This window comes from Aquarana catesbeiana, linkage group LG03 (genome assembly GCF_042186555.1).
Source record: "Aquarana catesbeiana isolate 2022-GZ linkage group LG03, ASM4218655v1, whole genome shotgun sequence".
Classification (NCBI taxonomy): Eukaryota; Metazoa; Chordata; class Amphibia; order Anura; family Ranidae; genus Aquarana; species Aquarana catesbeiana.
The window spans coordinates 84,761,988-84,777,367 of NC_133326.1; the positions used below are offsets into that span (position 1 = coordinate 84,761,988).

At 42.9% G+C, this 15,380-nt stretch overlaps 1 protein-coding gene across 1 annotated transcript in view; it reads right to left on the reverse strand.

Moving 5' to 3' along the window:
* Positions 1–15,380, reverse strand: part of PRTG (protogenin) — a 216,754-nt gene that overhangs the window by 17,682 nt on the left and 183,692 nt on the right. The window contains exons 14-16 of the mRNA XM_073618768.1: positions 14,652–14,779; positions 9,219–9,389; positions 1,911–2,093 (exon numbers count right to left, since the gene is read on the reverse strand). Coding sequence (XP_073474869.1) covers positions 1,911–2,093; positions 9,219–9,389; positions 14,652–14,779 — 482 coding nt within the window. The remainder of the gene's footprint in view (positions 1–1,910; positions 2,094–9,218; positions 9,390–14,651; positions 14,780–15,380) is intronic.

A 15,380-nucleotide genomic window follows, 5' to 3' on the forward strand; every position in this document is an offset into this window, starting at 1 on the left:
ATTCTAGCTGTAGATGGACCTGCAAGCACCACCCAGCTCAACAAAATTCGCTGAGCAAGTTAGAAAATTATTGGCTCAATAGTGATTGCATCCAATTGCCAAATACAATAGTCGGCGCTTGGGATTCCTTCACCCATGCTGTTCAGCATAGATGGAGGAATCGCTTGATTTTCTCTCGTTCAGCCTTTTTATGGCTACTAGCTTTAAAGTGATTCTATGTTCATTTCTTTAAAAATTAAAAGTCAGCAGCTACAAAAACTGTAGCTGCTGACTTCTAGTTAACAGACATTTACCTGCCCAAGGGTCCAGTGCCATCCTCAGCCAAGTTGGTTTCTTCTCTGGTCTTTGGTTCCTGGCATGTTAACTGTGGGCAGCCAGCTGTGACTCCTTGACAGCCGGCTGTCCACTGCGCTTTGTGAATAGTCCTGCAGCCTTCTGGTGACATTTCCCAGAAGGTTGAGGGAGGGGGAGAGGAGAACTTCTGCTTGGATTACCTAGACGATCCAAGTGGAAGTGGGAGGGGGTACCTGTCAGAACTAGGTACATGCTCCCCCCTGCCAAAGAAAAACCACCTTCCAAATATAGCAGAGGAGGGGGTGAAGTTTTGCTTTAACGATTTTATAAAGAAAATGTCACAATTACTGTAAACAAAACTGTAGCAACCTGGGTGAGCATACATGCGTCCACCTGCTGTCACACAACACAATAGGGTTGGGTTACTAAAGAAGTCAAGGATGTTCACCTAGGGCTCCTGCACATGGGCCAGCTGAGCCCATCCAGCGCAACCACCCACATATTCCCTCTGCCCAGGCAGTCCATGAATGGCTGCATACTATTGTATTTGTGTATACAGTGGCACTATCATAAATATGAGTACAACATAGGGGCATATGCAACAAGTAGAAGATTTTATATGCTAGACTGTATGCTGTACTTGGGTTGTCTGAGCGGAGAAAATATGCCGGCAGTTAATCTGGTCATACGTTATACAATTTTCTTACTCAATTAACTTTAGATTTACCTAAAATCTACCTAAAACCAGTGCAAGGGCCTGCCTGGTTGGATACAATTTGAAAGTGTTTAGGTTTGACTTCATATTGGTTTAGATAAATCTAAAGGAAAATTGGAGAAGAACATTGTATAATGTATGGCTTGCCTTATTCTCCACGGGCACAACTGGCCCATGTGCAAGCGCCCCTGGAAAATAAATGTTTTTACTTTGCAAAGTGAATGACAAAAAGGTTAACTTTTTTTAACTTTGAATACCCAATCATGTGCAAGAAAAATTTGAAAAAAATAGCTAACACATAATTGGTTGACTAAACACAGCTATATCTTATTTACTCAGCTCAGTGAACATTTAATTTGCAAAGTGAACATTCACTTTGCTAAATGAAAAGTCTCCACTTTTTAAGTAAATCAACTCCTGTGTTTGAGATAAAGGGAAACAAATCATAGCCTAAACAGTATTTGACTGGCCATGTCTACTGTAAAACATATTTCGTCTTCGTCTGAGCTACCTATTTAATTATACCTCATTTTTTTGTAATGTTTAGGTACTGTATAGTAAAAATGACAACTATAAAACAGGGCAAAATTTAGTATTGCTGAATTGGAACTTTTCCCCAAAAACTGCAGTGGATTGCAAGTTCCATGATATATGATTTGTACTTGCACTTACACCCACATATAAATCACTGTCATTAATTTGTTTATTTTACGTTTATTACAGTGACAGTGTATCACCTCTGTATACAGTTATTGGTATGCTTGAATACTCTCGCTCTGTATGGGGTAATTTGTCTCTGCTGTGCAAACTATGGCAAGGCAGAAACAAAAGCATGTCTGGAAGAATTGCTGCTTCCGAGTAAATAATGAAACCGTTTCATTCTGTTTATTTCCAAACTGACCTTGACTTTTGGCAGAATTAAAATGCTTTGACTTCATGCTGCTGTGTACCATCTCCTTAGGATGAACATCCAACTCCACTGTGTTAGAAAAGGGTCCTTCTCCCAGTTCATTGGAAGCCGAGATCTTGATCAGGTAGACGTTTCCAGGCAGCAGGTTTTCCAGCAAAGCCATTGTTATCGCTCCTGTAATTTAACATCAAGGTTAATCATACATGTAGAAAGGATCAACTAAAATTCAGGTGCACTAAACATACTTAGAGCCCTTTCACACTGAAAGCGCCCGGCGGTGCTGCCCGTTGGTTTCAATGGGCAGGGGCGCTTTAGGAGCGGTGTATTCACCGCTCCTACAGTGCTGCAAAGAAGCTGCTTGCAGGACTTTTTGTGACGCCCTGCCAGCACAGCGCCCCAGTGTGAAAGCACTTGGGCTTTCACACTGGGATTGCAGCTGAGGCTTTTTTCAGGAGCTATTTTTAGCGCTAAAGCGCCTGAAAAATGCCTCCAGTGTGAAAGGGGTCTTAATAATAACAGTGGTGCTCAGTCAGCTGAAAGTCTTCTTCCCCATGACTACTGATGCTCAATTCACTAAGCTGTAATGATCACTACTTAACATAACCTGTATTTTCAGCACTGAGAGCCAATGCGTGTTGATAACAACAGTCATGTATTTGTTATAGTATTTAAGATATGTATTATAGCTCAATTAATTGAGATTTTGGAATGAAAAATTGGTGGCCCTGTCATGTCATTCACTAGAGAGCTGATATAGATACTTGTGACGAACCCCTGTCCTCAAAGAGGTCTATGTCCGCCGTAAAAGCTTCCTCTGTCCAGAACCAGCACTATCCAAACCCCTTAGCTCACCCAGTCACCAGCCGTAACTCAGTTTAGTGTGAACAACAACATCAAACTCCTTTATTCCAGCACATGTTACCACAGATATACAACTCAGAGACACTCCCCCCCACCCTTGGATTCAGGGTGGGGTAAACTGTCCAATCACAATTGACACATAGGTCAGGTGTAATCAAATTTCTCATCAGTAAACAGTCTTATCAGCAGGGAGAGCTGTTGGAGGAATTCGCCTCCACCAATCTCACAGCTAATTTACATACACATCCCATAATATCCAAGGCAGACAGACACAATAGAACATTGGAATACAACCCCACCCCAAACGATCACAGCAAAGAGTCCACAACAGCATGAGACAACACACAATATATACATATATACAACATTCCAGTGTGGCTGTACAGTGTATCTAAATAGCACAGATCATAGTGGGGTTCTCAGGCACCCTGGGCCCCTAATGGACGCAGGGTGATTTACACATAAGAGGGGCCAGGGGAGTTGGACATGGAGTCTCCAGCGCTCTCCAAGGTAAGCTGAGTTCCACAAACCTTCCACCCAGGTTATTTTATAGCTGTCTGTGTCCTATAACAGAAGTTCCATGTCACACACCAGGAAGTTAGAGAAAATATCCCATTTGCAGAATGAACTTTTGACTTCTGCTTGACTTTGAGTTTAGTGTCACCTTCTATTTGTGTCTGTTTTGTTATCCCTAAAAGCCCAACTCCGGTAAAATTTAAAATACACCCTGGTAGTGATTTGGTGATGTCAGGGGTCACATTTTTAGCTCATAAGTTGACAACCACTAGTCTAGGGGGTGTAGAAAAGAAGATTTACTTTCCTAATCCTTTGCTACCTTCATGCTGCTAGACCAGTCTACAGTGTCTTCTCCCCATGTTCCAGTGTTCTAAGGTGCTGATGTCATAATGACAAGGGTCCTTAGCAATGCACTGGATGTGATAACACAGCCCCCCCACCGGAGCATGGGGGAGCACAGACTGGCAGGGTAGCGGAGAATCAGGTAAGTGAAAGTGCCTTTACTCTCCCTTAGACCTAAAGCAGTAGGTAACCCTTGCAGTGCAGGCGCAGTGTGACTGCACTGAGGAATTTTCAGATTGGAGTTGGGCTTTAAGTATTGTGACAGGAGTCAAGTTGGCAGGGTTATCCCTATTCCCTAACCCAGTGGTTGTAAAATCAGCTAATAGGGGCCTCAAATGTGACCCCTGATATCACCAAAGAGCTGCACAAAATGTTCAATATATGTAATGCTTGAGAGGACTGTAAGAAACTGCAGTCCTGACAGAAGAAATGAAGTCAGAGAGTGGGGACATGCTACATGCTGGGGATATGCTGCAGAAGACAATATGAAACTGGGAACAAAAGGCTAGTGGAGATCAATGCTATAACCACAATAAATGTTTCCATTACTGCTGAGTTCCGAGGGCTGCACATCATATACCAAAGAGCCACATGTAGCCCTTGGTCTGCAGGTTGGGCACCAGGACCCTAAACCTTCCCTAATCTATCTAAAACGTAAAGTTTTAACTATAAATGTACTGTAATTGTAAAGTTACCACTAGGATTGAGCCCCTCCAGGGGGCTAAAAATGATAGAGCAGAAGAGCAGGTTGGAGAGTCTCTGCTGCTTGTCTAAATAAGATTTATTTTAGAAGAAGGATCTGGTGTGTACTTATCACATTAAAAGAAAATGCTAGGTTTACTTTTACTTGAAATAGTTAATCAGCTGCATAAAGTAAGTGGCGCTGTGTACGGTAAGGACTTCCCCTCTGCTGCCCGATATAAAGAGAGTCAGTCTTAGCGCATCTCTGCCATTCAGGTAGAGAGATGGGAGGATGACATCCTGAGCTCCAGCTTTTCCAATCAAAGAAAGCCTTGTATTCCTTGTTAAAAATACAAGTCTTCTCCTGAATGGCAGAGATATGCTAAGACCAACTCTCTTTATATCCTGCAGCAGAGGAGAAGTCACTCTTACTGCTGCTGGAACACAGCGCTGCTTACTGTATACAACTAATGCTACTTTAATCTATTACAGCAGAGCCAGACCGTTCAAGCATGGAAATAAAAACTACTTATAATAAAAGTAAACCTGGAATTCTCTTTTAGCTCTTTAGGGGTCTAATCATGCCATATTTTGTACTCATGTAATACTGTAGAGCAATAAGGTTTATTGTGGTAGCTATTGAGTAATTCATTAGCTGCTTAGAATCCCTAGTGCTAGAATGTATATGACAGTCATTAATAATTAACTTCTTCTCATTGTCTCACTGTCACAAAACTGCAGCCTTAATTTACAAGGCAGAGAATTTAAACACTCTTTGTGGTTCATCACAAATGACTGCACTCCAGCATATATGTGATGAAACTCATCAATTATCATAGGAGATGAACATTACACCTCGCACGCCACAGAGGTCAAGTTCCAGCAGTGTAAAGTCCGCCTGTAGACCACAGTACCTCTGATGGGTGCCAGTTACATGCATTAATTTAGAGGAGTCCATTAATAATGAACAGCCGAGTCAGGCAGCTAAACGATCTGAAACTCTGTCATCACTACCTTGCAATTATTACTAAAAGCCATGACAATGACACAATTAAGACACAGCTCAGTGTTTCAAGGACTTTCCATTGCAGCTGCATTAAAAAGATAAACTGTTTACTTCTGACCAATGGTTTCCAATGTGATGTGCATTGCTGAATTGACCAAATAGGTAAAAAAATGTCAAAGCTCCATGTGAGTGCAACTCGGCCAAAGCCTGCTCAAAAAATTAGGCTGTGTTCACATATGGTTTGCAGCCTGGGGTCCGATGCGTTTCTGTTCACCTAAAAACCTTGGGAACTGCACCATGGCTGTCCCGGACATGTGTTAACCCAGCTCTATTGAGAGCCGGTCACATTCACATGTCCTGCGAATTGGATGCGGTTACAACTTCATCCAATTCGCACATATGTGAACCTGGCCTTAGTGACTGTGCTATACTAACCTTAGAAAATAGATAGAAAGGTATTTTATATTTAATTGTTTTAGGGTGCTTTCACACCAGGTACCCCCCGCCTCAAGACGAGGCACAATGTCGTGCAGCCAGTGTGCTCTAAAAAAAGTTCTGCATGCAATACTTTTTCCAGAAAAGTCACCATGTGCTGGCTGTGTGCAGTACTTTTTTTCCAGAGAAGTCACCACGTGCTGGCTGATAGAGCTTTATGAAATGTCACTGTGTGACATTTCAATAAAGTTTATTAAGAAAAAAAAAATAACAAGTGAACAGTGCAATGCGCCAGGTTTGGCACATCAGCCCTGCATTCACTGTGACACACACCGGCTGTTGAGCTGTAACTGTGTGAATGTACCCTTAAAGTGTTACTAAACCCACAACAGTAAAATCAGTCTGTACATGTAGTAAACCATGCTGGTTATACTCACTGTGGAAGCTAAGGGGTTAATCCTCTGCATTGTGTAAAAAGGCTGCTTGATCTTATATGCACAGATCCTCCTCTTCTTCCACTGACTCCAAAACATGTTCGAGTCTTTGGAGTCAGGCCGCACATGCTCAGTTTGGTGTGTATGGCTAGAGAGGTTTTTTTTTCCCTTGGGAGAGTACATGTGATCAGCACAGGGCCAAACAGCACTGTCCAGACAGAGGGTCTGGAGCCCTGCAGCCTTATAGGACAGCTCAGTGCAGTATGAAAACTAATAGAAGTCGCAAGACTGCTATATACTGCTGATGAGAAAAGGTATTTCGCAGTTTATATTTACTAAATAATTGCATTTCCATATTCTGTGTACTGTGGGAGACCAGATATAGTGAATGCAGTGGCCTGGGTTTAGTAACACTTTAACCTTTTTTTTTTTACTTTTCTTCAGTTGCTTCCTGATTTTTGGCCTTGGCCAAAATGTCATTCCTCCCAGGAGTCTTCAGGAGGGGAGGAGGGGCTTTCTCAGCTAAGCACACCCTCCTGCATGTGTACCTGAGCTAAGGGCAGATGGATCCAAGAAGTAAATGCTACATGAATCATTTGCCCTCGCTTAAGATGGCTGCAGCTAGAAATGCTAGAGGGATGTTTTCCAAAGTGATTTCTCAACAAAATAAAGCATGGAGACATGAATCAATGAGTGAGTTTGCTTGAATATTAAAAATGAATTCAATAGCATTTTCAATTTGAAAAGTCAGATGCAGTTTAGTTTTACTTTAGGGTTGGCAGAACTTGCATGGAAATTTCTGTGTATGGCCAGAATAACCTATTAGAGAAAGAACCAAGTACAGAAAAGTGGTTGTCGTGCATAATGCTGCAGTTAACAGAGATAAAGCTATTTGATGATTCAAGGGCTTCATTCTCTGACTGCAATGCACAAGGCTTTTAAACGGTGACCTCCAGAGTCATGCTTTTTGTGCAGCCTGTAGTAATCAAAGGAGTAACGGAAAACGTCATAAAGCGAGAACTGTCCATAGCGCTACTCAAATTGTGTTATGAAGTGTTAGGTGAGCAGAGCATTCTCAGCAGCAGCTGTGTCTTGTCCTTTGTGACATAACCTTTGCTATAATGTGCCTGTGCGTTATAAAGCTGTCATGGGGTTTGGATACTTCACAGACTTTCAGACTATAAAACACTGATCAAAATACAGCTATAGAGACTGCTAGAGACTGTGAGTCTGATTGACTTTCAAGGGGAAGTTAGATCCAAGGCTTCCCATGCATAACCTCTACATGAAAAAAAAAGAAACATCTGCAGGAGCCTCCAGGGTGTTTTGGTCAGTGCCAGTCTATTAACTCATTAATTAATTCAATGTTTCAACATTAACAACTTTTAAATACTTTCCAGTGAGGCCAAACATATTATTTACTAACTGGTGTCAAAAACATCCCAGTAAGCTAAACTTCTCTGAATGAGACGTATCTTTACTAATTCATCAATATATTTTATGAATTGTATAAAGGAAGAAGTAATCTAGTGATGCAGAAAACTTACAACCTCAATAGCTAAAAGAGAAATACGGCCAAAGCTTTTATGATCATACTTCTCTTTCGGGTCACAGGAGTGCGTTTTTGCTAAAGCCTGTTGTAGGCTAATGTCCTGGCTCTGGAAGGATTCTGACAATAATGTTGGGATCCACCCAGGTGCCTGACCAGTAGCTGGCTCAGACTCTTAGTGCATGGCTGAGAGCCATAGCCAGCTGCCCATGCCTTCTCCACAGCCTGGCACTCCAGTGAGCACTGAAGGGGCAGAGCAGAGAGCGGTGAGGAGCGGAATGAGCAATCAGCCGTGATGTGAATTCTCAGTTCTCAGGCTTAGAGTCGGCAGGGGAGAGCTGTAGCATCAGACCGATACTGCAGCTGGGAGTTGAATATGTATGTATGTATGTTTGTTTGTTTTTTTTTAAATCCCACATGTCTCCCTAAGACCCTGTTCACACAACCATTCCAATGAGATATACTGTAGCTGTTTTTCAGATGGATCTGAATGGAAACTCAATGTTAGTCTATATACAGGTGGATGTAAATGGATGCACATCTGTTTAGATCCAAAAAAAAAGGATTGCGTCCTTGTCCGGTATATTTGACAAACACATGGCAAATTGAAGGTATAGGGATGTAAATGGGGGCATGTTTATTAACATCTACATGCCCATAGACCTAACATGGGTGTGGCAAAGGAAAAGTATCAGTTTCTAGAAAAAAAATAAAAATCTTATACTCACTTAGGTGGATGCAGCATTTGTCGCCCACCGCTGCTGCACTGAAAACTGAGCAATCAAACACTGATGATCGCTCAATTCTCCCCTCCACTCTGAACAGAGAGTGGTGACTGTCAGTCACCAGCTCTCTGCTCTGTCCCTCCAGTGCTCACTGGAACGCTGGGTTGTAAAGGGATGGGAGCAGCTGGCTCAGTCTCCTAGCGGCTTGCTGAGAGGCTGAGCCAGTTGCCAGGCCAGGCATCTGGGTGGATCCTGACTGTAAAGTCGGGATCGATCCAAAGCCTGTACCAGCTGAGTGATGTCAACCGACAGAGGACTTTAGCCTGCTGTCGGCTAAAAACAGGTCACAGGATTGCAGAACGAACTGCACTTCTGTTTTCCTCTAAGCTCTGTTAGGAAAAAAAGTGAACAGATGTCACAAAAGTAACACTCATTCCATTTGGCTCCAATTTAGCAAGGGATCTGTTCATGTGTTAAAGGGTCCTTAAAATTAGTCAAAGGGAATCACTTAAACGCCAATCCTTCTGCATTATTCAATATGGTACAAGACTCTACTACTGCTAATTCACCAGTCATAAATTATTGGAAGTAATCATTAAACAGCAGTGCTACTGTAATGAATTACCCCACAGACATTAAGAAAATCATACTAATAGATATAGACAATACTAAAAACACAAAAAGGCCTTGAAAACAAACAACACCAAAAATGTTACAAAATTTCAGCCCAAAATCAAGCCGGTATATTACCATCGCGATGTATATTCTGCCACTTGCCAGCAGCACTGTCTTTACTGGATGCATAGAATATTGTGTATCGGGTGACAGATGAATCCATATCCTCAGGGGGTTTCCAAGAGACCAAAGCTGTGTTTTCCTCAATCAATGTCACCTTCACACCTACTGGTGGGCTTCTGGGGGCTGCATCAAGACAGCAATATTCAAAGGTGTTATTAGTAAAACAAAGAGGAAGGCAATACTAATAACCTGCATTTTTCATCACAATATACTCATTTTCCCGAACAGATGAAATCGTTTTGCAGATGCTTTGGATGTAACATTCATTTTGCACAGGTCAGAGCACCTGAGATGATGTGCAGCATGCTTTTTCCACATGATATATCATTCTTTAGAGAACCCACGTTTTTGTTAAAAATGGCATGTTTCCTGAAGGGATCCCCATAAAGATGTTTTACCTTCACTGAAGAATTATGATTTACGTGACTTTCACAATAATTACCTGAATATGTTACAAAGCTTATACAGATATTAAAGTGTAATGGTCCATTGTAAGCTCTATGGAGCAGGGCCCTCTGATTCCTACTGTATCAAAGTGTATTGTATTTGTACTGTCTACCCTCAAGTTGTAAAGCGCTACGTAAACTGTTGGCGCTATATAAATCCTGTATTATAATAATAATAATAATACTACGAATTGGCCATGTATAGCTAATACTTTTTTTTGGGCTTTAGATGACATTACAGAAGTGCTATCACCTATGTAAAGGTTTTGTTGCTGCGTCCCCCCGCAGGGAAGGTTTACCCTCTCTGTGGGCTCAATTCATTAAACAATATCTCATGGGATAATTAAATCAGGTGACCCATTTTCTCCAATTATCTCATGAGATGCTGAAAATGTCAATTCACTATCACCTTGTGAGTTATTTACCTCACAAACCAAAAACATGAGGTAAATAACTCATAAAAACAGCGTTAAAGTCAATTGAATAAGGAAATAATTAAATAAATGCATGAGTTAAAGGAGTTTTAAAGTCTCAAGGTTTTTCACCTTAATGCATACTATGCATTAAGGTGAAAAACCTTCTGTGCTGCAGCTGCCCCCCAGAGCCCCCCTTTTTCTTACCTGAACTTGATCGTTCCAGCGACGAGAACGAGCCCAGCAGCTCCAGCCATTGTCTCAAGTCCTCATTGGATAGATAGCCATTGGCTACCACTGCTGTCAATCAAATCCAGTGACACATGAGCCGGGGGCGGGGCCGAGTCCTGCTGTCTATGTCATTGGACGCAGCAGCAGGACTCATAAATGCGCCCATGGAAAGCGGCTCTCCCTGGGGGCACTCGATGAAGAGGAGGAGCCAGGAGCGCCTCTGTGGGGCCCCAGAAATGGAGGATTGGGGCTGCTCTGTGCAAAACCCTTGTACAGAGCAGGTAAGTATAACATGTTTGTTATTTTAAGAAGAAAAAAGAAATGAACCTTTATAATCACTTTAAATAAGTTGGTGGTCCAGGCATGAATTATTTAGGGAATGTTAAAATCTAACAGCCAATTTGAAGGAGTCTCTACCTTTTTGGATCAGTTTCTCAACAGTAATGCATAGAAACTTAAATATGCAAAAACACAGAATCATTGAGGCTGTTTTACTTAAAGTATAACTAAAGGCAAAACTTTTTTCTTAGTTTTGGGTGAAGTGGAGATTGATTAGCACCTCTGTCAGATCGTTATTGCTGTCTGAGCCCCAGGCAGGGAGATTCACTCTCTCTATCCCAGAGGTAGGCAACCCCTGACACCGATGCCGCAAGCTGCACGCGAAGCCTCTTTTGCCGGCACTCGACTCCCTCTCCAACAGCAGAGCAGTTTAGGGAAGTGTCAGTGAGACACTAATGTATTCCAATCTCACAATTCCCCACACCGCACCTGCACTGGGGGGAAGGCACTGCGCCCCCACACATTGTAAACAATGGGAAACATTGATTGGTTGTCTAACTTTGTTGTAGCTACAATCGTCAACTTTTGTGATGGGGAAGAAATTGGGTGCAGTTCTGCTGGGGGGGGGAGGACTGCCACCGCAAAAGCCAATCACAGTTCTGCTAGCCCCACCCACCATCTGGAGGAAGATTACTGACTTGGTTGCCACTACCAATCTCAAAGGGATATCACTGTGATTGAGAAAATCACAATCAGGTGACAGTTTGTGGAATTGCTGTTAAGATTCTGGGAACTTTGTTGAAAAAAAAATCTATATATATGTGTGTTTGTGTGTATGTGTCACTTACTTCTGACCCCTCATCTCTGCATCATCTACTACTAACAACCTCTACATCACCTACTCCCAACCTCTGAACTTACACCTGACCCTTGAACTTTGCGTCACTACTGAACTCCTGCACTCTGTGCCCCTTTAAGCCACAGCCAGTATTCAGCACAATGAAAATTACACCCAATTTTGCTGCGGCGGGCCCAATCTTGCACACAGGCCCACTGCTTTCGGAAAATGCCCCTGACCTGAGCTCATCAGTGCGTATCCATTCTAGGCGCTTGTATGTGACATTACATACAAGCACGTGGGCTGGATGCAAGGGGTGGATCAGCGGGGATGAGTTTGCCACGACAGGTAGATGTATCTCATCTTTGCTTCCTTGCAGCACTCTGCATATCGTGCATATATCATAGATGAGAAGAGGGTACAGCAGTGAAGCAAATGAGTAGGAGGGTACAGCTGTGGGGCAGATGAGCAGGTGGGGTTTAGCGGTGAGACGGAAGAGCAGGAGGGTACGAAGGTGGGGCAGATGTGCAGGGGGTACAGTAGTGGAAGAGATGAGAAGGGGGTTCAGCGGTGGGACAGAAGAGCAAGAGGGTTACAGTGATGAGCCAGATGAGAAGGGGGTTACACTGGTGGAGCAGAAGAGCAAGAGGGTTACAGAAGAGCAAGAGGGTTACAGTGATGAGCCAGATGAGAAGGGGGTTACACTGGTGGAGCAGAAGAGCAGGGGGGTACAAAGGTGGGGCAGTTGTGCAGGGGGGTACAGTGGCAGAGCAGAGGAGAAAGGAGGTACATTGGTGGGACAGATGAGCAGGGGGTTACAGCGGTGTGGGGCAGAAGAGCAGGGGAGTACAGAGGCAGGACAGATGTGCAAGAGGTAAAGTGATGGGGCAGATGAGAAAGGGGGTTACAGTGGTGGGAGCGATAAGAAGGGGGTTCAGCGGCGGGACAGAAGAACGGGGGTACAGCAGCGGGGAAGGTGTTCAGGGGGGTACAGTGGTTGGGCAGAAGTGCAGGAGGTACAATGGTGGGAGAGAAGAGAAGGGGGTTCAGCGGTGAGACAGAAGAGTACAGTACAGTGATAGGGCAAGATTAGCAGGGGGTTCAGTGTTGTGCCAGATGAGAAGGGGGTTACAGTGGTGGAAAGGATAAGCAGGAGGGGTTTCATGTTGGGGCAGATGTGAAAGGGAGGTGCATTAGTGGGACAGATAAGTAGGGGGTACAGAGGTGGCGCAGAAGAGCAGGGGGGTACAGAGGTGGGGAAGATGTTCAGGGGGTTTCAGTGGCGGGGAAGAGGACAAAGGAGGTACATTGGTGGGACAGATGAGCAGGGGTTACAGCGGTGGGGGAGAAGAGCAGAGGGAACAGAGATGGGATAGAAGAGCAGGGGGGACAGTGGTGGGGCAGATGAGAAAGGGGACTGCACTGACTTAATGAGTTGGTATACGTCTACAGTAGAGCTGCGCGATTTCAGCCTGCCCAGTTTTATTACAACATCGCTTATAAGGTGATAACTATAAACATTGTAACATTTAGTTCTTTTAGAATAGATCAAAGAGATGAACTTCGGTCTGTAAATGAGGGCAGTGTAACCACTTAAAGACTTATGCCCCGTACACACGGTCGGACTTTGTTCGGACATTCCGACAACAAAATCCTAGGATTTTTTCCGACGGCTCAAACTTGTCTTGCATACACACGGTCACACAAAGTTGTCGGAAAATCCGATCGTTCTAAACGCGGTGACGTAAAACACGTACGTCGGGACTATAAACGGGGCAGTGGCCAATAGCTTTCATCTCTTTATTTATTCTGAGCATGCGTGGCACTTTGTCCGTCGGATTTGTGTACACACGATCGGAATTTCCGACAACGGGTTTTGTTGTCGGAAAATTTTATATCCTGCTCTCAAACTTTGTGTGTCGGAAAATCCGATGGAAAATGTGTGATGGAGCCCACACACGGTCGGAATTTCCGACAACAAGGTCCTATCACACATTTTCCGTCGGAAAATCCGACCGTGTGTACGGGGCATAAGCCTTTTTCTGACACGTGTTGCTTACAAGTTAAAATCAGTATTTTTTGATAGAAAATTACTTAGAGCCCCCAAACATTATATATTTTTTTTTAGCAGAAACCCTAGAGAATAAAATGGTGGTCGTTGCAATATTTTATGTCACACGGTATTTGCGCAGCGGTCTTTCAAACGCAATTTTTGGGGGAAAAAATACACTTTAATGAATAAAAAAAAAAAAACAGTAAAGTTAGCCCAATGTTTTTGTATAATGTGAAAGATGATGTTACGCTGCGAGAATCGTGATCTTTATTCTAAGCAAAAAAATAGTGATTCTCATTTTATCCAGAATCGTGCAGCTTTATTAGCAATAAAACCTGAAGGGCTTCTAATCCTTCTCCACTGTATCCATGCAATATCATGTCATGAGGTAAAATACCACATGGTTTTATAAGTAAAATACCTCACATTTTGATGAAATAATTCATGCTTTATTTTAGTATTGTTTTTTTTTTTTTTGAATTCGAAAAAAGTGTGAAAAAATCTATTATTATTTTATCTCAGAATTTAGGAGTAATATAACTCTTGGTGAATTAATCCCTGTATGTGCCTTCGTTCTGACAGGGGGGCTGTTCCCCCATCCGCCAGAACACGCATGTGAGTCGGATGCTGGTTTTCCAGTATGCCCGTACAACAGAAGCCAGTTGCAAGACCGTTTTTTGTAGAACAGACAGCTGTATACATGGGCCAAAAGTCAGCTGATTCCTGCTGAGCTGGTCGATTTTGACCTGTGTGTGCAAGGCTTTCACTAATAGCATGCATTATATAACTATTATACATTTATTATACTGAGTTATACTGTATCATCATATTACAATAGGTTTTAGATTCTACTTACACAGGCCACAAAAAACACACTGTCTGTGTCAGTGTATTAGCATTCAAAGCTACACAGCGTGAATCCTAGTTATGAATACATCAAATGTGAGAGCATCACCCTCGCCTACACAAGTCAGCATGCTGATCAACACATCACACGAAGCCCTATGGGCTACACTACCGTTCACAATAACTGTCCTGAGCTTATGCTGCACCCTGGTGTACAGTACCTGAGGGACTATTAGCATTCAATACACTGTAAAAGTAAACAGCTTTGATAATTCTTACCTTCTGGGAGGGTAGAATGGTAAACCACAGGGCTCCAGGGACTCGACAACTGGTCCACATGCAACCGTACAGCAAATTCATACCTAGTATTCCCTTCAAGGTCTTGAACTAAAATATGAGGTTCTGTCCTGCAGAGATGCATATAATACAATACAGAGCACTGTCATTTGATGTCATGGAAGGATTTATATTGTCAGGCTCAACTGGGATTGAAAAAATTAATACAAATTCCAAATGATAATACTACTAGTACAGTCCACATATGATTATTCAGCACTACATAGGTGCAGATTTAAATCATTTGTTACCCCAACATTTCATATTCCTGATATGTGCCTGCTGTACCATGTACTTGTATGATGTGTGCCTGCTGTACCATGTACTTGTATGATATGTGCCTGCTGTACCATGTACTTGTATGATATGTGCCTGCTGTACCATGTACTTGTATGATATGTGCCTGCTGTACCGTGTACTTGTATGATATGTGCCTGCTGTACCATGTACTTGTATGATGTGTGCCTGCTGTACCATGTACTCGTATGATGTGTGCCTGCTGTACCATGTACTTGTATGATATGTGCCTGCTGTACCGTGTACTTGTATGATATGTGCCTGCTGTACCATGTACTTGTATGATGTGTGCCTGCTGTACCATGTACTCGTATGATGTGTGCCTGCTGTACCATGTACTTGTATGATATGTGCCTGCTGTACCATGTACTTGTA